Consider the following 24,635-nt stretch of genomic DNA (forward strand, 5'->3'; position numbering starts at 1 on the left):
ACGATGTTTCAGTAGTGTCAATTCTGCAGAAGGTATGTTTGTCTTTCTTCTTCCAGAGTTCCAATTAGGAATTCACCAAGCATAACGACGTGTAGAAATCACATGGGGTAAGAAAAAGGTCACTAATATATATTCTGGATCCCACCCCCATTTCTTATCTATACGCGTCTTTCCGATATTATGCTATAACCCCTCTAGCTGACAAACCTTTTCCATCTATGTTTCCAACAACGTAATTACAACATCCTGAGCAGCTCTCGAACTGTCTCACTGGAAGTCAAGGACTAGCCTGACAGGGGATTTGTCATTTACCACTCTGGTGTCATCCATGATTTATCCTTTGGTGCATTCTCTTCTGAAATATTTTATGAGTAAACTGAAAAAAATATCTTACTTGAATGACACATTCTAGGCTATTAATATTTTCTACTTTCTAATGTCATAAGTTACATTCATATATCTCGTTTTTCAAGAAATCTTGACCACCCTATCAAATAACTTCTCGAGATGATCTTAACAGACCTCAACATATTAAACCCGCAGTATTGAACTATACTTGCTGCATATATGTAACGCCGGAGGATCAATTCTATGTGTAACATTCCACTTGTAACGAGTGACCAAGAACAACAAACGTTATATAATTTTGTACATTGTTTTTTTATCCTTTCCAGCAAACCTAACAAATCCTGTAAGGATAATATAAGAATAATGAAAATATAGTGATAATTTAACAGTTTTAACTATTACCTTTATTCATTATCCTTACTCCATTTTTTTAATAATTCAAAACTTTTTTATTTACTCAGGTATTAACCGCTGGAGTTTATTGTTAGGTCAATTGTCTTCTTGTCTTAACGTTCAGTAATTTGTTATCAACGGAAAAACACTGACTGCAAATAAAGTAATTAGTCTTCTTTTAGGACATTTTTGGTAAATACTTTGTACTTAATGTAATATCCTTGAGACTGGTCAACGATAAACACAAATGAATTTATAAGTCATATCTTAAGAAGTGTGCTAGTTTCCTTGCTATTTCCAAAATGTTAAACAGGTGTATGTGGTAAACATCATTGATTTATCCCTCTTTTAACTAATATATCTGTAGAAGAAGCTACTAATGAGTATTTTTTTTATCTAATTATCACAACTTTCTGGGCTAAAATGTGCCCATGTTAGTAAAATATGTGCCATAATGAAAACATGTACGTAATGTACCCATATTAATATTTATATGGTTAAGAAATCAACAGTTAACAGAAGAAACAATGGATTGATGCGACCCGAAGTGTTTAAGACAATAATAATATTGTTTGCTTGTTTCCGTTGAAACTTGCTGAAGAAAATATCAGCATAGTAATTAAATAGTAATGTAAAGTACCGACTATATTGTATTCACTCCACACACTTCTAGAAATATATTTATTTGAAAAAAGCTATTTGAATTTTGTTCCTAAGAAGCATTTAACCATTTATGGTTTTCATGTCTATTTGCTGATTTATTAGGAAAAAGAAACTTCACACTAAAGGTTAACTTTGACTTTTTTAAAGTCTATACTTTTGACAACAACTACTATTAAATCAAGAGTGACATTACCCAGTGACTTACGCATATAATTCCCAGATATATAATAAAGAAACATTCAAAGACAAAATAGTGACCTAGGTACATTCATATCTTTGTTCCTCCATGTTTATGTATATGCAAATTTAACTGAATTTGTTTGAATCCAGTTGCGGCACATTCTTTAATTAAATATCTTCATAATCTGTTTTGTTGTTTTCGCGGGTGCTGATTAAACACAAGTATGGTAATGATCCACAATAATTAACTAAAAGCAATATAACCTATAAAAAAAAACGATGATAGGTAGACTCAATGATTATGAACTCGTAGTGCTTCATAGTTGAGGTTTTTCCCATTGGTTTCCTCAATAAATGTAGTTTATTAACCGACATAGCCAGGTTAACCATCAAAGTGAGAGTTTGTATCCCCAGATTGGTACCTTAACCACTTAATTTCACGCCTCCTTGATAAACATTAACATTCTCTAAGTGAACGATTATCAGGTGTTTCTAGCCGATAATGCTAGATCTCATGCTTCTTGACACCAATCAAGGATCATGACAATTTTAAGATTATTAGATTGAGTTAATTTTATTTTAATTATTCTGTTATATTTTAGATGTGATTTATGTGTAATGGTTATGGTTACACGCAAAAGGTATTTTGAGCACTGGTCAAAGCAAAGGTCTCCTCACTCTAATTATGGAGTCATATAATAGAACGTTTGTCAGCGTGTGCATTTGTACTGTGTCTGTTAATAAGTACTGGCACATTCTTATCCAAATATATTCGATCAGAGGGACTTATCTGAGAATTTATTTTCAATAGGAAATATAGCGAGAGAAAAAGTAGTTACTAGATTAAACAAGTGTTGAGTAATTTAAGTTTGTGTGTGCTCCTCGTTTTTACTTTAATTAGGCTTTTAACAATCCTACCATTATATGTTTCGAACTCATGCCTTATTTCTGTTTGAGTAATTTATGTGTTTTAACTTTTATAACATTGTTATTATGATATTTGAGAAAGGAAGGACATTAGGCTAATATAATAATAGGAAGACAACGATTTATAAGTATAAGGAAAAGTTTTATTGATGGTAGAACATACTACTAAGATAAGACCAATGTTCTGTCGAAACATGTAGTATGTTTCACCACCAGTAAAACTTTTCCTTATGCTTATAAATTGTTGTTTGTCTACCTATTATTGTTACTATGAATTATTGTCTCCTAAAGATATTCGAAATATATCTAAGCATGTTTCTTTATCTTTACATTTTATATCACCTACAGAAAAATAATCTTTAACCAAACATAAATCTTATTCAATTTAAACTTGAAATGTACCTAAAGAAACATTATATCTATACTATTTTCCCGTTTTCCTCTATTTGTTTAGACAAACTACATATTGCAGACAGTGATTAAATTAATGTCCATTGTCTTGTGTGTCACAGCATTTAGTTTGGAAGATGTATAATGGCCTTTAATGCTGCAACAAGCATCTGTAGAGTATTCATAGTGACCTGAACTGAGCCTAGATCTCTGAGGTACTAAAATAAATTACTTGTCGTAATTTCTAACTAAATGTCAAGTAAAGTTCATCCTTATACTGTATATTTATTTCATGTGACTTTTCCAAAATAAGATATATATTTTATTTAAAGGAAATGTAGTAATGATTTGAACAATTAAGTTGACTAGCAGTATAACTTGCTTGTTGCTAGTAAACCCAAGTAACAGTCTGGAATTATCTATGTAAACATTTTTAATATTTTTAAACCTCTCTCAAAACCGAGGAGATTGCTTTTCATCGAAACCTAATAAAGATTTTGGTCGCAATAACAACATAAATTGAGACCTGGAATAACTTTATCAAACATTTTCGTATAGTATTTGACATTAGATGCTTGTAATAAAATGTACATAATCTAAGTCATTGAATAATGAGAAAATTTCCTTACATATTTCATATTTAAGGTTCATCTACTCACGGCAAATTCTCATTACTTTATTTTGAAACTTTTTGTATAAAACAAGCTTCCATGGGGGTGTGAGATTTATACCATAATTCGAAGTTACTTTATTATCTATTGGAAGATTCATCAACAAGTTATGCACAATGGTAGATTTGTACTGTCAAAAATATTTCACTCATTATGGGCCTGTTTGAAGCTAAGCACAAAGCTACACAATGGGCTATATGTGCTGTGCTCTGCCCACCACGGGTATCGAAACCCGGTTTTTAGCGTTGTAAGTCTGCAGACATACCGCTGTACCACTGGGAGGCGTCATTATGGGAAAATTCAGATAATTAATGTTATCAGTTATTTACGACTATCATTTAATAATGCATTTAAACAGGTTGCTATGTAAATACGAACTAATGCAACATTAGCTACATTTATACACTTCAAATATTTGAAGTGTATAAAATATCAACTGAATAAATTTATAAAATAATCGCGTTACTTTTACAATAGAATTATTTTTCAAATGTCCCATATTTTTCAATTTATTAAATATTGAGAGAAGGTTTCATACTTGGGCCAATTCAGATTTACAATATTCGATTATAGAAAAAAAGAATAATGGTATAACACTGTATTATTTTTCATTCACAAATCAACCTATAAAATGTTTACTATGTAATCTCAAGGACATAATTGCTATATACTATGCCTAAACTCCCGACATGTAAAAACTACATTGAATCAGATCCCATCCGATGTCATGAGTTGTCTTTCACCATACCTATTGGGTAACTCAACTTCAGTTTTTCATGTTGGGATATATTCGAACATGTGCTATAAAGCTTAATAGCCCTACAAAAAAGTTCTTCTTAGTGGAAAAACTTAATACAACCAAAGGTTTTCGAAGAAAAAATTTCTATATAATGTTTTAAGCATATCATATTACAAAGACAGTACACAAACTATGATATTTAAAAGAAACGGGTTGTCATTTGATAACCAAAACATGCTTACTGTTTTATCTCCCAAGTTTTCAACGATACAGTGAAGAAAAGCCGTTTGTCCAAGTTGAGTTGACACGTTTTTAGCTGTGTTATTGTCAAAAGCAGGAAAATTATACGTCTCAGCCACCCAATATTCTCCGCCATTGTCTTCCTCTGTTAAAGATCGTTTGTCAGGCATTGAGGTATTAGTTGAAGTGTCGTTATTCTGAGTTCTTGTGGTTCCTGTTGAAACACAAGAATAATTCTTATTTACAAACAAAGAAGACAGTGATATGAGTAGATCTTATTTAATGTTGTATCTAGATTGCTGTTTGATATTCGAATTTAAAAACGAGATATTTTTTTTCGTTGTTTTAATCAATGGTAATTTCTAATCTAAGCTACCTACACCGATTTGAACTCATAATCAGCTCGGTAATGAGTAAAGTTGATTAGATTTACCGCATTTGCTTTCTTAGTTATAAAGAGTAGAATGGATTATTTCAACAGTTAGGTATTCTCAGTTTTAACAATGTTTTCGAACGTAATCCCAATAATATGACAAAAGGTTCAGCTATTTTAGAAAATGTACTTAATACTTGTATCCATATAATGAACTAACAATACAAAATAATCTTTATAATAAAAATAGACTACTACCAAATGAAAATTAATTATATTAAAAAAATCTATCGAGTATACCTTACCTACGGATCACATAAACTCTTGCATTGCTTCATATACTATCGTATATTAAATGTTTGCAATATTATATCTCCCAAACTATAAATATTCTGTACACCATAGAGTAAAATTCCTAATTAATTGATATTTAATTCAATGAAGCCTGCAAGAAAAAAAAATAAGAAAAAAGTATGATATTTCTATTTAATTATGGTTGTGATTAAACGAGTAAGTATATAGTGAATATTCACATATGTTTGTATAAGAATATTTCTTTCTACTTTTAGCAATCAGTACTGTATATCCAGAGCATGAAATTATAATATAAAATTTCAATAAATAGTTTGGAATTTCCAATAATTTCCTACCCTAGAAAAATAAGGATACTTATAAATATCGTTTTATTAGCTACGCATTTCTCCTTCAAGTATAAAAATGTTGTGTAATGTTAATTATGATATTTTAATATAATGTTATTCCCTTTGTGAATATTGCTTTTGCTTCTTTAAACAAAGACGATATTAATTCACATTTGTTGTAGCGCTATAAGCAATATTAAAATATATTTTTATTGATAATATAATATGAATCCTGATTGTAGTATTCAGTGAATAAACATGATGTGAGTAATGGCGTTAAAGGGTCTATATTCATTATATAATTTACTTCTCTTCCCTCAAAGAACTGTTTATAAAGTATTAACCCCCCACTCTCCAAAAAAAAAAAAAATTTTCACTCGAAAACTTTAAAAAAAAACTATGGACAAGTTAACTATACAAGTTACAAATTTGAAATCAATTGTATAACATATACCTGTGCGTGTGTTTTCTTATAGCAAAGCCACATCGGGTTACCTGTTGTGTCCCCTGAGGGGAATCCAACCCCTGATTTTAGCTTTGTAACTCGGAAGACTTACCGTTGAACACATACCTAGCCTTGTCATTAGATAAATATCAACTGCTTGCGAAAGTACATATTTTATACATAAATACGAAACATGCACTTGTTAGTACTGAAAAATTTCAGATCACGAGGAGTTATTCTATACCACGAGCTAGTTGTTCTATTATATTTGATTTATTACAATACAGCTCTTTATCTAGACACTGAAGGAAGTCAAATGTGTCTTAGAACAGGAGAACGTGACTGAATAAGTAAACTGGACAGAAATGTATAGAGTAATGCATTTCAAGGATATACTTACTTACAGAGAATTACTTATCTCTCGGACAACCAAGGTATCAAGGATTTAAAATTTGGAAAACTAATAATATAAAATATTTTATGAAAGCTCGGTATTTAGAGGGGTGATAGTAATGGAAAATGGAATAACAGAATAAGAACATTGAGGAAATTAGTTAGAAATTAAGCCATAAACTAAGAAATTCATTCTAAAGAGCTTCATAGTAAGTGATTTAACTGTAAATAAAAATCACTCCTGAAACAAATAAAACTAACTAAAAATAGCTCAAATAATTTTCACTTACGTTCGAGCATTATTAACGACATCTTGCGTAGGAAAATTAATCACGTTCGTAAACTCACCTATTAGACGTTTCAACCTAATAAAATTTTGTTTAAACTCGTTCTTTGTATTAGAAAATATTCCAAGGTTTAAGAATTGACGTATTTACTTACTTAACCTACATTTAAATTTATAAAATATACCTCCTATTTATCAACACTGAATTTTTCTTAGAGAGCAATTTTCCATTCTCACTGCTGATAAAGAGACTCTAAGGTCTCAAATCAGTCAATACGGGTGCGATTCCTCTAAATTAAAACAATAATAAACGTACTGATTGTAGGTGTTAGTCATTTGCATCACCTCTTTAAAATCTCAAATACAAAGTAAGTTAGTATCAATTATCTGCAAGATTATCATAAAAATAACTTATAATGTCTTACAGTTGTTTAGAATAAAACAAAAAAAAACTAAAGCTGGCTTTCATAGTTCTCCTCTTTACTGACTGATACATAAACTTGCAAAAGAACAGACGATTGCTTGTTTACTAATATCTAACATCAGAAAAAGTGATCATTAAAGAACTATTTTTTAGTATTGATTTTGTTTGTATGTTTGATATATTTTAAGTTTCCCGATTTTTATTTATCCACCGAAAAGAATGAAGATGAAATTTATTTCCTTAAGACTATGTACAGTTTATGACATCACAAGCAAGCAGCTAATTCATGAAGTCAACGAGTTGGGCTAAGTTTAATTTATGCTATCAATGACATTTTGAGGCCTCATCTTAATCTTTCTTTTAGGCGAAATTAAAATGGCCTGGCTCAATGTAACAGTAAAATATAGCTTCACTTTGTCTTCACTCCACTGTCAGACTAAAGTAAGTTCAGAGGGAATTCAGCTTGTGTAAACTTTATTACGAAGAAGAAAGTTCGTCAAAAAGTGGTAATTGAGGCACGTATTTCTGAAAACAAGCAAAATTTCTGTACACAACATTACTTCATATTGTCAATTCTAAATAATATGGTAGGTTTTATCTAATATAAAAACATGTTAAGTTGTTAATCGTGGACTCAGAGATTAAGTTAATATCTCTGGGTACAAATAAGAAAAATGTTCATTTATTTAAAAAAAGCAGCATAATCCTTAACGTTATTTACTGATACACAAGAAAATAAGAATTAATTTGAACTTACTATGAACATACATATAGTCAGGTAGAGAAAACATACACAGAATACAGAATAATAATCATTATTTTACTATAACATAAAAACATCCAAGAAAAACAAGCTAATGTGAATGATGGGTATTTTCTAAGCGCTTAGTTTGGCATTTCTGAAATTAACGTATATGCATTATTCTAAGAACACCATTGGCCAATACAAAAATACTTCAACAAATTGTTGCAGATTAAAAGTTAGTTTTATGCATTATTAGCATAATTAGGTTGATACGATCACGCTGTTGGAGAACTCGTTTTAATTTTATATAGATATCATTGTAAAACACACCTACATATAAAAGCTTCGAACACAATATTAATCTTTTATAATGTTTATTATATGAAAAAATGTAAAATCGGGCAAGAATTCCTTAAAATAAGGATGTTTTTTTGTTGTTTTTTTCAAAATCTACTGCCTCTTTGTTTCGTCGCGCGTGCACTGTACCCTAGCCAAGTACTTTTTTATTTAATTCACTTTACTTTTGTAAGTTATACGCTGTGTAAATATAAAAAAAAAGTTATTATATTGTACTATGTAAGAAGACTTGTTCAAATATGTTAGGCTTAAAATTATATATATATTTAAGTAAAAGAAAGTGTCCTCGTAGTTGAAAGATAGGGAAATAATTTGAGTTCCTAAACCATTCATGAAACTTAGGAAACAATAAATCTTTTTTTTCTGGAAGATGAAATCATCCTATCAGTAAACATGTTGAAGTGCGTAATATGAGAAACACAGACCTTCTATTTGTTGTACATAGTGCAATCCAAGAGATAGTTTGCTTTAATGTTCGAAACTTCAGCCAGCAGCAATTTAGTAAAATGTTACACAGAGACAAACAATGTCTGAAGTAAAAGAGCAATGACCTGAGAAAAAGATACAAAATTTAAGGATATGAACTTTTGTGTAAGTTAACGAGTCAATGCTCTTTTAGATCCATTTATTTTTAAGGTTTGTTTGTTTGTAATTAAGCACAAAGCTACACAATGGGCTATCTGTGCTCTGCCCACCACGGGTATCGAAACCCGGATTCTAGCGTTGTAAGTCCGCAGACATACCGCTGTGCCACTGGGGGGGGGGGGTATTTTCAAGGAAACATTAATTTCTTGATAATGTTAAATATGCAAAAAGTATAATAACACTGATAACTGTTTTTATTCATATGGTTTTTGAATCTCTTCTAGATTGGCATATATAACTGTAATAGCGATATTTTAATCCAATGCTTTATTCGGTAAAAAAAGATAATTTGTATAATCTGTTTTGTTTGTGTATTTTAAATGAGTTGATTGTGCGTCTCAAATAAGTTTTTCTTTTTATATAATCAATTAGGAAGGCGCTCTCACGCAATTTCAATTAAGTGGATGGTGGAATGAATATATGAAAATGTTGTATTGTAAGAAAATATCATTATATGATCATATATCAAGTTTGGTTATTGTTGGGAATTTGGTAAAAATCGAATCGAGCTATTAGTTTAAAACTTAGGAATTAGTCTATCATGATTGAAATGGCGTCTAAGCAATAATCAGCATAAGTTGTCAAGTTTTTATGCTCAAACATAATACAGATACGTGCCACTGGCTTCTTTACAGTTTTGAAGACTTTCAAAATCATACCTTTATATTTCGCTATATATATATATATATATATGATATATATATATATATAGCTATTCAAGAAACATTAGTCCGGTGGAAACACATACCAGTAATGACTTCATCACAATCGTTTTCGACTCACTTACTTTCTTATTCATAAAAAAAAAGAAATTATAGGTGTATTTTTATCAGTAATCATACGAAAACATCTAATTTGGAACATCTGCGTCGACAAACTATTAAATACAATCATCAAATAATTTACAATCTCCAGTGTTTGATACATCAATCGTTAATAAGAAAACTTAATGAACAAAGTATGATTTATGTTTCCCACCACCATTTTATAGTATAAATATTGCCCACTTATCACCGTAACATTAAATTGGGCCTCGTGTATAAATCTCTACAATCTACACTAGTTTGATTCATTAAAAAACACTTTTGTTAAAACTATATTAATCATTCAAACTAAGCTTGTTTCTTAAAATTAAGAACTTAATGATTACTTTATTTTTGCAGCAAAAATTTTAATATTTCTCTTTTTTTCGTTCTATTTACCTTTCGCTATAGTAACTAATGTTGAGAATGAAATATTTCATACATTGATTTGATTTTAAAGAAACTGTAAGCAAATATTTATATAGAAACTAAAAACTTTCAGTGGTTGTAGGATTTACATCTAAGCTCATTGTTATAATGAATTATTACAAAACATTTTTTATTCGTTAATTCTATCATTATGCGGATGAGAATTAAAATTATTTTACAAATCGTTTCCATGAATATACAATAGGGTTTCATTTTCAGTATTATATTATGTTTAATAACAACATTTATAAATGTTATGTATACAGACATAATTGTATATCAGAGAACATTTACCAATTATATACACTGATCTTTTATAAAGCAAATAGTAACTTATTTTAACAACTTTGTAGACAATCAACTCAACTATTCATTTTTTCTAAAGTTTTTTTAACTTGAAAACTAAGTCATATGTTCAGCTATAAACGGCTTTGTCTATAGCATCTCATTATAATCAATGCAGTGTTTTATACAAATTGTTTGAGATATGGATCACAAGTCTTTCCCTGTTACTAAATGTTGGAGAAGAAAGCATTAAAAGTCTCCAATAACATCACTTTTTCTTAGAAATACCAATACTGGAGGATGGTAGAACTTCATAAAAACGATGTTTCAGTCCTCGAATCGTCCGTAGACAATTTCCTCTATTGTCGATTGTGCTTATTCTGACGACCATATGACTGCACATTGTTGCCTAACTCCGCAATTTCTATTGTAACTTGATTTTACAAAGGACAGTGAGGCCAATCTTAAACAAGACATTTCAACAAACTGAAAATAGAAAGCAGCTTTCAGTACCATCGAGCAGATTAAAGGTGCAAGAGTCCATTGGAGCTACATCAAAGAACTTGAAAAGTGTGTGTTCGCTATTAAACATATATATAGAGGAGCTAAATATGTCGCCAGTTGAGTAACGCCTTGTATCTGCACCGACACATCACTACATTAGGATAATCATTCTAAAAGAAATAGTCCGATTCACCTTCTATATTCTCATTTACTTGATAGGATTAGTTCATAAACGTTAATTTACCACTTCCTTTAATACATCTTACAATAGCATTTCAAATGATTAAAAAGTGTCATTTCAAATGTAGCAATATTTAGAAACACAATATTAACTAAAAGAGTCACTTTATTAAATAATAGACGGCGTTATCTCAGATCACAGAGACTACAGAGCCTTTGACCGTATCTTATGGATGACGATAAGTAACTTCTTTGAAATTTAATCTAAATACTTAGAACAGTATTACAAATATAAGAAATAATTTGTTAACTGTTGCCTATCTAACTGCATATAAGGAAGAATAATAACAATGAAATAATAAACATGTAAAACCATGAAACATTTTATGTGCATACTTTCATTAACTTATGTCTTTCCATGATCTTACATCAAAGGGAATTGTTTAATATATACATTTCATATTTACTATCATTACATGAGGAACTTCGCTTAAGATACTTAATAACAAATACACATTTACATGTAGATCACAGCATTTTTATATTGATGAGACAGCTATATAATTAAAGGAGCAACGTGTGCGCGCGCGTGGGAAGCTTTTTTAACTTCATTAAACTATAAAAAAATGAAATAAAAGTAGGAAAGTATTGACAACGCCACCATATGCGTAAGGGAGAGGTTGGTGTACATAGAGCTATGCATTGCAGAGATGAAGGTATTTGGGCAGTGGATATGTAATCCCTCAGAGCCCCATCTCAGACAGCAATGTTTAATTGTTAAGGCTTTGTATGTGAACTTAATTTGCTTATACACACTTAGATACTTTTACCGTCACCCTGTTGAGATTTAATATTTGCCTCTGATGCTTAGGTCTTGAAATTTTATCTAGATGTGGTGTCTCTTACTAGATAAGTCGAAAGGTTTGCCATTTTTGTTCAAAACATTCAGGTCAAAATGTCTTTTGCACTAGAAGCGTTTGGTTGGTGTCATGCGTTGTGAAATAGGTTTCACCATCTTAGATTTAACTTCACAGTCATTAAGACGCCTTGCACGACCATCAAATTCGTTCACAACGCTACGCCCCTAACATTGAATGTGAGTAGTTTAGGCAAGTCATTTAACTGTTTTAATTACTTTAGATAACAGCACTCCCTTACATTTTATAAAATTTGTAAATTCAAATGCAAAATACAAAATACAAAAATAAATGTTTCATATGCGAAGCACAAGTCTTCATCCTAATTTCAAGATTAGAAACATAGCATGTTTTCTTATTTGTATGAAATTGAACATTTCGAAAGGAGGGATAAATATAATACAAGTAAAGATTGCTGTAATTAAAGAAATGTGAGTTATAATTTAAAGAAATTTATTATAAATATGTTTTTACTTCAAATTGTGTCTTCCATTTTATTATTTATTTGTATAAATCTTCTGGGTAACTTTTTTTTTGAGAATGCTGTTTATAAAATTGTTAGTTTTGGAAATTAACAAACTAAGATATTTGTGAAACATCATTATTGTATTAAAAACTGTATTTATCCAAAGTGAAACTTAGCAACGAACACATAGGTTGTTTTCCTTAGAATTACGGTCCGGCCTGGCCAGGTGGTTAGGGTGCTCGACTCGCAATCTGAGGGTCGCGGGTTCGAATCCCCGTCCCACCAAACATGCTCGCTCTTTCAGCCGTGGGGGCGTTATAATGTGACGGTCAATCCCACTATTCATTGGTAAAAGAGTAGCCCAAGAGTTGGCGGTGGGTGGTGATGACTAGCTGCCTTTCCTCTAGTCTTACACTGCTAAATTAGGGACGGCTAGCGCAGATAGCCCTCGTGTAGCTTTGCGCGAAATTCAAAAACAAACAAACAAACCTTAGGATTAATTATTTATTTATTTTCTTTTGTTGATTTATTTGAGTTTGCAAGCAAGACTCACAAACCAAAGTTGAATTTTTTTTATTACTTATGGTAAAAAAATGTTATTGCTTATGTGTCTTACTTTATAAGGTACCAGGATGTTTGTTTTTATTTAAAGTTACCTGTATATTCTTACATGTCTATTACTTCAATAGACTTTTGCTTGATATAATAGGAAATATATATATTTTATATTTAAGTACGAATAATGCTCGAGTTTTTATTCAAATTTATTTATAAATACATCAGTTCCCCTTGAGAAACAATTTACTAGAGTGTGTTTCGTCTCTCTGACACTAAACGTTGGAAAAACAGCTGAAAGTAGATTAATGTGCTCTTATTTTGCTTGAAAAACAGCATTTTTGATTAATTACCTTGTTGATTAATAACGTATGTTTAATACTGAACATTAAAAGCAATGTTAAAGCAATACAATAAGTATCATGTCTTTTTGTACTCTCAGCTTTATGTTCTTAAGTGGCTAATGGGGAATTTTGGCTTCAAAATATGTTATAGTTGAATACCATTTATATTTATTCTGAATGATGCAATTTCAATACTACAACATGACAGCTCAACTAACACTTCATATGCAAGTATTTGGAAATGATCCCTGTATTACCAATATCGTAAGATGGTCTTCTTATATCGCCTGCATAATGTGGAGGATGATATACTTTTGGAAATGCTAATAGTTCATGATAAGGTAGTCAAAATATACTTTTACAAACATTACCTTACACTTCAGTAAACGTTATTTTGAATGAATGTTATATAATATTATTATAATTTCCTTTTATCGAAAGTTAACTATCGCAACATCGAAGCGCTAATCATATTACGGAAACATGTTTTCTAAAAGTAAAAAACAGAATGGCAAAAGTGTAGCTTTGTGCTTAGCTTCAAACAAACAAACAAACGGGTATACGCGCGCCCAACGCTTGGTATTGCTGGCGCACAAAAATCTAACCTATATAAAAGCCAGTGTGTGTGTCATGTCATATCACGCTTGATTTCTCGAAATAAAAGGAGTCATAAAATACAAAATGCATATGTCCAGATAGAATAGTTTGATTGCTGTCTGCCCATTACGATTTTAGTGACGGGGGTGCAGTGGGGCCGTGAAACCTTATAAGAGTCGTAAGTATTGGTATAATAAGCCTAAAGTAAAGACGTAGTGTGGGATCGCCTAGCCAAGAACCAAGTGCATAAAATTTATCATGAAAGAAAAATATTGGTTCAATTTATACATAAATCGTTTCTGTATTAAGCTATTTTCTGTTATATCGTCAACTTTTTAAATAAAAAACAAACCTCTTTAATCAAATGGGATTCTAAATTAAGAAATCAACAACTATTTTCCCAGTTTTGTTGTTTGTACATTTTACTTTATACTTTCAGTACATAGACTAACAACAATATTAAGCTTATACTTTTGTTGCTACGCAACATGACATAAAAGCATTTGTTGGAACGTAGTGTTACCAAAACGCATTGGCTTTTCTTTATATTAGGAGTTGTTAATGTAATTAATTTTCATCAATAATTATTCCATGAATACGTCTCGAATTCATTTCATGAGTGATCTTAATTTTGATCGGTTCACAAAAAAATTTACCGAAGTCTGACTGCATCGACTGCACTTTTCTGCCTCTTTGTTGGTAAAGCTTGATGTTAGGTTAGGGTATACTATGAGTACAACTATGATAGTACTTGCCCCGTCATTTTTGACTGGCTATATGCTATATATATATAATAAAAAGGGGGGAAAAGGTCTCCCAGACTATTTTATTCTAATCTCGCCTAAAATAATTTCAAGTGCCGTGGCTGTTGAGGTTTCCCTATATTATATTTCCTATAATACCAATATATCATCATAGGTTAGGGTATACTATGGATACTACTATGATAGTACTTGCCCCGTCATTTTTGATTGGCTATATGCTAGTATATATATATAATAAAAAGGGGGGAAAGGTCTCCCAGACTATTTTATTCTAATCTTGCCTAAAATAATTTCAAGTGCAGCGGCTGTTGAGGTTTCCCTATATTATATTTCCTATAATACCAATATATCACCATAGTATATTTCCTATAATACCAGTATATAACCATAGTATATTTCCTATAATACTGGTATATTACCATAGTATATTTCATATAATGCCAGTATATCACACTCGTCCTCTTATAAATAATTTCAGAAAATAATATTCAGTTCTGTTGTGTCGACTTTACAAATGAGTTTGTGCTTATCTGAAATAACTGCCCCCAGTGGTACAGCAGTATGTCTGCGGACTTACAACGCTAGAATCCGGGTTTCGATACCAGTGGTGAGCAGAGCACAGATAGCCCATTGTGTAGCTTTGTGCTTAATTACAAACAATCTGAAATAACTATTAATCGAAACACTATACTGTAAAAGTAGTGAAAAAACATTTTAAAACTGTGTTTTGTTATATTCCACATAATGAAAGTCAAATTATTAACCTCACTTTGAATAAATATATAAAACAATTAGAATAATAAAGTGTGTTCCTACCGAACAATTACTTCATCACATGTGTTTAAATCATTACACTGCATTATTTGTTTTGTGAAGATTAAGCATTAAGCCCGTGACTTAAACACAGTAAGTATTTCTGTAGCCACAGATTCTAGCACTGGACACTGACTGTTCAGTTCATCTGCGTCAAAACGTTTTTGTGATGCTTCTCCCAAGATTTCTGAGACCTTAATAAAAATGAATCGTAAACACTACATTAGTCTGTTGAATTGATAAGCACATTTTATTATCATAAATATTTTAAAACAGAATCTCGGTTTCTTGACAAATTGCTTCGCCCGTGTTTCGAAATATACTTTCGGTTACGCTGGTATTTGCTATATTTCATTGCTACATGTCATATGTCAAACTTTTCAAGGTGAAGAGTGTTTTACTTTGTTCGAAAAAAGGACGCACAGAACTGTCATTTTTCAATGAAGGAAAAGCGAACATCTCAGCAAAAAATATTTCTAAAGTTTAAAATTGATCAAACCGCTTTATTCTTTTTATTACATTCTTTCTTTATTAGTAATTCACAGAACTTGGAACTGAAAACTAGATACAATATAACTAAAAACTCCTCTATAGAAACTCAGTAAACTGGGCACTTTGACCACTTCAAACAGAAGAAAAATGTTTGGTTTTCCCAATAGCGCCTTACATGAAATACCTCATTCTTGAAGAAAGGGCACACTATTTCCCTAGAGTGATGAGTTGAGCGCTTTTTCCGCACAGTTAAAAAAAAAGACACTTTGAAGTTTCTAACTAAATTCAATAAAAGCATTTTAGTAACTAAAAGAATATGGTGCAAATGTAAACGCTGTGTGGTAGGAAAGAACTTACCCAAGAATTAGATTTGCAAATGGTATAATTACTTACACTAATAACATGGATAAGCACACGGTTTGCGTTGAACAAAAAAAATAATCATTTCATTCAGACGTTTTATAAGCCGTTGAAAAGTATAATAACGTGTTTGGATCATATTGATAATTTTATATTAAGATTAAATCGATATTAAACTCTACATGACACTCTACATGCTATTTTTATCCGAATAATTGCATAATCGCCTGGATAATTTTTAAGTACTTTAAAAACTATTATGAGTTCTATTTGCATATTTCCAGGAAGAATTTTCGTTGCTTTTGCATTGTTTTTCAACTAATATATACACACACACACATATATATATATATATATAGGTTATATTTAGTATTTGGTATTTTATCCTGAACAGTACCTTATGTGTCACATGGACTGAATGAGCGGCTAGGATAGAGACACACAGCCTCAGACATAACTATCCCTAATTTAGAACTGCTAGCCAGAGAAATAATGGCTTGTCAGGGTCCCACACAGTTACTTTTAATCGAATAGCAGAACTGAGATTAAGAGTTACAACCTTCAGGTAAAAATGAGAAATGTTTTCAGCAGCATATTGCGACTCGCATCTTAGAACTATAAAACAGCATATGAATATGTATTAATATGCATGAACAAACATCTTCTTAAATTTCATTAAGAGAGAACTTCAAAACAATCGACTGATGTGTGTGTGGTATTTTCACATAATAAAACATACAGTACCTTACAAACGCATTCACCTTCTGCATAGTTTCCAGATTTTGTTGAAATGGGACTTTATATTTAGAATCTACTTCAAACTGAGCTAAAAACGTTGATGTTATGTAAGTAAATTAGATTTTCAAAGACAATTATAATATTCTCAATTGCATGAGTATTCAACCTCTTTGCTACAGCAACCCTAGATCAGTTCAGGTGCAAAATATCATTTTTAAATATCACAAAATTAGTGTAATGGTCTTTGTCTGAGTGTAATCAAGGTGGGTTAACTTCAGCGTAAATGCATCTGTTCAAGCCATAACTCACATAATGAATGACAAACCAACAATGAATACCAAGGAGCTTTCCAAAGAAGTCAGAGATAAAGTGATAGAGAAGCACAGATCAGGAGAAGGTTAGAAGAAAATTTTAAAGTCGCTGATTATCCCTTTGAATATGGTGAAGTCCATAATTAAGAAGTGGAATGTGCTTCATACTACCCAGATCAGGCCGCTCTTCCAAACTAAGCAGCCCGGCAAGCAAGAAACTGGTTAGGGATGCCACTGTGAAGCCAACAGTGACTTTTAAGGATTTGCAAAGTTAGTTGTCTGAGATGGGAGTGAAAACCCGCATTAGTCAGCCAAGAATTTAAAACTGGATCAACAATTCACATTTTAGCAGGACAATGACCCGAAGCACAAGATCAAAGCCACACTGGAGTGGTTTCAAAAGGAGAATGTGAATGTCTTTGAGTAGCTCAGTCAAAGTTTTGACTTGAATCCAATATAAAATTTATGGTGAAACTTGAAGATTGCAGTCCATCAACGATCCCCAACGAGCTAGTCAGAATTGGGATAATTTTGCCAGGAAGACCTGTCCAAAAATATTCACAGCAGTAATTACTGCCAAAGGTGCTTCCACCAAGTACTGATTTAGGGGCTGAATACTTATGCAATCGGCAAATTTCAATGTATTTATTTTCTTTGCAGGTTTTGCTGACATTCAACCTCCTTCAAACATAACAGTGTTAACTTTATCATTAGAGTTTTGAATAAAAAGAAGTTCATTAAAAAATTTTCCCAAATTTTTCTTTTTTCTGATTTAGATTTGGAACATGAAGTCCATTACTGACTTTCAGAAAACATGATAATAGTCATACCAACTCTCTAATTTTTTGACAGTTTGTGCTGTGTCCTCCACATGTATCGAAACCCGATTTTTAGCATTATAAGCCTACAGACTTACCGCTGAGCCAATGGGGGCATTGTTGACAATCTAGATTTCTTTGGCTCTTCTTCATTCATCTGTTAGACCTTGGTGACCAACAATTAAATCTTGTGAAGTTACCAACCCTACAGCTGCCTTTCGCCAATTTGCTTTGTACCTTCGGCGCTGTAGAGCTCTAGATTTTCGAACTGGCAAGCCGGATTAGAATCCATACAGTAAAGCAGAATATTCCGCGCATTTTAAGCTGTGGATGCATTATGAGAGTGAGAGTTAATCCCTTAGAGCAAGGATGAGTATTAAGGTATTTCTGACTGGCTGTCTTTCTTCTAGTCAGTAGTTTTGTCATAAATACAAACATTCTTTGCTTTATTTCAATTGACTCAGTATATTATATATTTGACATCAGTTACAGTCGAATGTTTCCAAGTTAGAATAGCCTCAAGGCAGATCTTCACTTCTACATTCCTTTGTGTCTATGAGTTTTGCACTTTCATCTTTTTTTTTATTTCATTTTATCTGAAAATTAAGTCTTCTTAAGTTTCATTTATAACTTTTGGTGCGAGTTAAAGATATAAAATTTCTATTTTAGTTTAACAAACTATTTTATGCATCTTTCTCTTATTACCAAGTTGTATATCATAAGCCAGATTCTGCGAACCTATCACTTTTGCGGAATGAAAATCACCTGTGGACTTTTTCCAACAAGAAAATCCAAGAAATCTTTGATAAGTTATTTAGACAGAGTATTCATGACAAGTACACTGGAATGGGCGGTAACTAAATGTTGTAAAAAAAACACAAGTGAAAAGGACGACATTTCTAAAGTCTTCCGTCTTTCGTTTTCAGGTCTCATTCCAATATACTCAAATACAAGCATATTTAACATGAAGATCTGAATTTAAAGTATGTATCCATCTATCTATATGTTCAGATAGATATACATACTTTCGTATTTATTCTATTTATCGCCAATCAACAAATCATTTATAATTTCGTTTGAATAATTTGAACAAACCAAATTTTTTTAAATATTATTACGCGATAAAACATATCAGAAGTATCATCACACCATTAATTGATTGAATTAAGTCTCTTATGGCAATTATATTTAAAATAATAAGAGACAATAGTGTTTTATAATCATATTATTTAAATTCGACATAAAAATTAATTTTAATGAGATGTTTCACAATTGTAAGATGATAAACATTAAAAGATTAATTGCTGTGACTGTTGAAATGGTGATGACATTTTCGAAGAAATTATCATTACTTCAAACGATCATTATAATCAAGAAATGATGCGTTGTCGCTAATTGTCAGTAAAATGCAGTTTTTGAAATATAAATAGTGAAAATGATAATTTATAAGTGTAATAATGCCCTTGAGTCCATATCTTGGAAAGACGTACATCATTTATTCTAGATTTATATAAGTAAGGAGTTCCATGAAGTTAACACACTGTAATCTAGCTGTTTACAATGTGCAAGTATCTCGACATCGTTTAATAAATACTATATATATTATACCACAGCTTATATGCCGTTATATTTTATTTACAGCTATAAAAATAAGCATAAAAAATACTGTGTATGCAAATTCTACATATGCAACATCAGATATGATAGATGCCGAATCGTCCTGTTTCTCAGCTCAAATTACTTGCATATTGCTGTGGTTTTGAAACCTCTTATCCAACATGTCACAACAGACTTTTCTTCTCGTTTGACAATAGTTCTGGTACACATCTTTACTGTCTCATGTTGTATTAGGTTTTTCATTTTACCGAACTGAACATAGCGCAAAGTCGACGAAGAGTTGCCTTTACTAATGGAAATAATAATTTATTTTAGGCGAAATAGAACAACAACCTAGATTATTCTAAAAGAAAGAAACTATTGTATATTCATATATATATATATGCACATGGAGAAGTAATCTCCGTTCATACAGTATTCAATGTTTTTCGAGGAACGTTCAAATAGTTACTAGTATTCATGTTGTGTAGCGATGTTTGTTTTGTTTAGTTAGTGTATACAACGTTGTATCTAAACATTCTAGAAGGAAAATACAGCAAAAAGTTAGGATGGTATACTTGTAATCTATTTGTAATGTGGTTGTAAAATGCATAATATATTATACGAAATACATAAAAATAATCTAATGTAAATACAATATCTGAAAGTTCCTATTAGTTTAGTATACCTAGAAGTTTGTTTTTGGAATCGTTCTTTCTTGTGCAACATTTTTATGCCTGTAATTTGCATTTTATTCATGTATACTAATGTTAGTATATAAAGCATAAACATATATTTTTCTATGTGTGGACTGGTATAAATATGAAATTACCTTTTCATTGATCATAATCGTTTGCTCTTTTATATTCGTCAAAATATAGTAGTTCCAGATTTTTTTTAATTCACTTTTTTTTTAAAGTTGATTCGCAGAGTTAACATATTTTTCATTTAAAACTATAAGCAAAACTTGACACTACAATAACGATTATTAAGTGAACAACATTTGAAAAGTACTATAACAGTTCCAGAAAGTGCAATTCAGTTTTTATATATTTAAATTTAATTGGGTCAACTGTAGTATATAGTAAGCTTATAACACATAAATCTTTTACCCATTGATGATATGATATTTGGTCTATTCTAATATTTCAATCTATCAAGTTTTAATAATTTACTAAACAAAAAACACCTTTTACCAAAGTGAGTCAACTGTAAAACCATTACGGTCTCTCATTATTTCCACGGGAACTTTTATCACGGACCTCCTGCAGCGGATGATAATTACATCACGAAATTGTAAATGTTCTACAAAATTATTGTAGTATGCGATAGTTGTTTCTCTTACATTACGCTTCTTGAAATTCTTCTTTTTATTACTAAAATAATTACTATAAATCCTCATGTTCTTTCCTACAGATAGAAGGTAATGTTGTACCTAAACTGACATAGAAGTAATCCGTATCTATTATACGAAGATTATACATGCTTTATGTATGTGGTTATGAGTGCACCCATTTCAAATCCAATTATATATTTCGTACCTTCATCTCTAAATCAACTCTTCCAGTGCATGTTACTGGTAAAAATATTACAAGGTCTTTTCGGAATTTCAAAACGATACAAGTACTCTTATGGATACCCAAAACAGTTTAAAACATTGAACCTGGTAAGAACACCGAACTTACAGTTGTGTATTTTAACAACTAAATTATAGATGTCTTATAAGCCAAAATTGATAATGAAATTCTATAACATAACTGTTCAGTAATCATGAAAGAAAGAACAAGATGAAAATTCCAGGACAATTATTTTGACGCCGACATTGTGGCATTCAATAAAAGAACTTCCTTTTAAAACGTTCGGTAGTGACAAAGTTATAGTTCAAACTAAACGTGCTACTTTTTATAGAAAGATTTCGATTATAGCTAATTTTATATAATATTAAGACAAGAGTTATGTTTCTACGCTATTTTCTGAAAAATGAATGAAACAAAGCTAATATAAAATTACTATGCTTGTAGTTTTTGTTATATCAAGCATCGAAACCAATTGTAACCTTTGAATTTCATAAACGTCTACTTTTTATGATAAGGAATTACTCCACATCGTTTGGCATACATGCTAAGTTTCATTACTCCATTAGCTAATATTGTATTTTTCTTTATATTGCTATGTTTAGGACTAGTCCTTTAAGTTTATTTTAGTCATACTTCGTTTCTGCTGACATTCTAACATGTAATACATTATTATAACTTTTAACACACACATACACATTTTCGAACTACATCGTATTTTCAACACATAGCTTGACAATTTCTATATTTTTTTTCTATATTTTTGTATTTTTTTTATTTAAGGTTTTATTCACAACAAACGTACGAATAGGAACTATCGTCCTTGTCGCTACAATATAACTTATACAACGTAATACACCGTCTCACTAATCTCACCAGAGGCACTCCATTCATTACCATACTCACGACTAGATTGTGAAGATTGGATATCATTAGCACACCTGCCTTTCTAACAACAGGACCTAGAACCAAATCCGGCTCTTACTACGACTTACTGAAGATAGCAACAAATTAACAGCCGAAACTAGGATTCAGATTAATTGGTAGTTAGTATCTAATAAGAAAAGAGCAGGTAATTAATAATTCAACTTTGGTGAATATATAGGCTAGTAACCATGACAACGCATGCTTCATTCATATTGATCGAATATAAATCTCAATCAGAGTAATGGTTAAACGATATTATGCGTCTGGTGTATCTACCATCTATTGAAAAATGTTCCTATAGTTGTTCTACAAAGAAGGTAACACTACTATACTCCCAGTGGATCAGCGATGAGTTTACGGACTTACAACGCTAAAATTCCGGGCTAGATTTCCCGTGGACAGAGAACAGATAGTCTACTGTGCAGCTTTGTACTAAAATATACAAACTGTAAACTGTAAATCATTAATATACGCTCACTGAAGATAAGTTGTCTTCGATCTTTTATGTAGACAAACAGAAACTTAACTCCCATCATCATGAAACAAAAAATGCCAGACATCCTTATTAAGTCATGTAAAAAGGCACAAAAATTTACTTATAGTTTCATTTATGTAGCTATAGACCGTTAATACTGAATGTGGCATAGATCAAAGTAACACAGAAAGTGTGCTCTTAGTTTATTTGTTCAGCCTTTCAGTGTCAGAAATGTGCACCAAAACAATAAGGAAACATTTCTAAGGAAAAATGCGCTTTTAAATGCACCATATAAACAAGATTTGTAGACGTATTATTGGTAAGTTATTTTTATTTGATCAAATTCGTATTTATGAACAGTCCAATGAGAATATATACCGTGAAATGCATGTGAAAAAAGGCGCAGAGTGTTTTTTTTTGTATGTTTTAATTCATACCATTTACTTGAGTTAAAAAAATGAATAGGTGTTTTCACAGCATTTGAGATCATTCAACTTATCACCAGATCAACAAATGAGAAGTCAGAGTATTGACAAAATCAGTTTTTTATTTTCGTATAATGGTTATCCTAAGATTCCCTGTCAGAAGATTCTCAAAAAAGATTAAAAGCAAATAGATAAAAAAAGTATGTCGCGAAAATAAACAAACACTTTAGTTTTGTCTTTTGTCTCGGGCAATATCAGTCATAAAACGTTCATTAGCAAGAATGGACTAAATGTAAAAGTTATCGAAATGGCAGATTGAAAAATTCCGAAAAATTTAGTAAAATCTCATCTGGAACTAATACCGGCCATGTCCTGGACCTGAAGTAGCTGTAAAGCCTGTTTTAGTGGTCTAAACAATCGCTATACGACACAGTGTAGTATCCAAACTAACTGTAATATTTTCTATCGAAGTTAGTGAACCTTTACGGATCTGTTCGTGACAGAATTCGCAAACATTTTTAAAAAACTGTAAAACTATGGATTCTAACACATCTTTACGACTGCAGTCTATAACTAAACATATCGGACAAATATTCCGCGATATCTCATTCACCCACGAAATACTCTACATAGCAAAAAAATCCACAAATAGATTAATTATAGAAAGTATTTTGATCATTAACCAAAAAGCTTCTCTGAAGAGGAAACATAAACCATGCCTTTTTATATGTTGAAAGACCTTGGCTATCCGAACAACGTTATAATCTTATTAGTGAGCTTCATATATAAATATATATACACATAAACATCTATTAATGTTTCGATATTTTATGTGAAGAAACGTCGTCCTCTACACTTGTGTCTCCACAACAGGCAGTTGCCGTCCATTTTTAAAGTTTCATCATGAATACTCTGCCTAAACAATCTATCAAAGAATTGATGTATGGATTTATAACTCTACCGTTTAGTCAGATAAACTTGGTTTCACAGCTTATGTAACTTTTTTCAATACTTCTAAATATTTTCATTTATATTTTCTCCATCTCTATTTGATATTACTACCGCTGGAAGAAGTTTTCAATGGCGTGAAATTGACATAATTTATGTTTGATTAGTTCAAGCCGTAATTGTACCTGTTATCATCAAGGCACACCTTGAGTAATCCTATGGCTGAAACGTTATACACTAAATTCACTTATAATAAGAGTGTTGAAAGTAGTTTCATTTTATTTACTTTTTCTCGTCAAATCGTAAACATTAACGTAGTCTTACACAACTGTTCTTTTTTGTTTCAGTTATTGTTTCTTTTAGGTTGAGTGCACAGAAAACTTTAAACTGTTCATGTAGAAATAGTACTAATAAAATAATTGCTTGAAAGCTCACTGTAATTTATGCTAATTTC

General features: G+C 31.1%; 1 protein-coding gene across 2 annotated transcripts in view; it reads right to left on the reverse strand.

Annotated features, from left to right (window-relative positions):
* Positions 1-24,635, reverse strand: part of LOC106456928 (zwei Ig domain protein zig-8-like) — a 101,392-nt gene that overhangs the window by 36,372 nt on the left and 40,385 nt on the right. For both annotated transcript variants that reach the window (XM_022382885.1, XM_022382880.1), the window contains exon 2: positions 4,554-4,765. In XM_022382885.1, the coding sequence (XP_022238593.1) occupies positions 4,554-4,765 (212 nt within the window). The remainder of the gene's footprint in view (positions 1-4,553; positions 4,766-24,635) is intronic.

Source organism: Limulus polyphemus, unplaced genomic scaffold (assembly GCF_000517525.1).
Source record: "Limulus polyphemus unplaced genomic scaffold, Limulus_polyphemus-2.1.2 Scaffold13, whole genome shotgun sequence".
Lineage (NCBI taxonomy): Eukaryota > Metazoa > Arthropoda > Merostomata > Xiphosura > Limulidae > Limulus > Limulus polyphemus.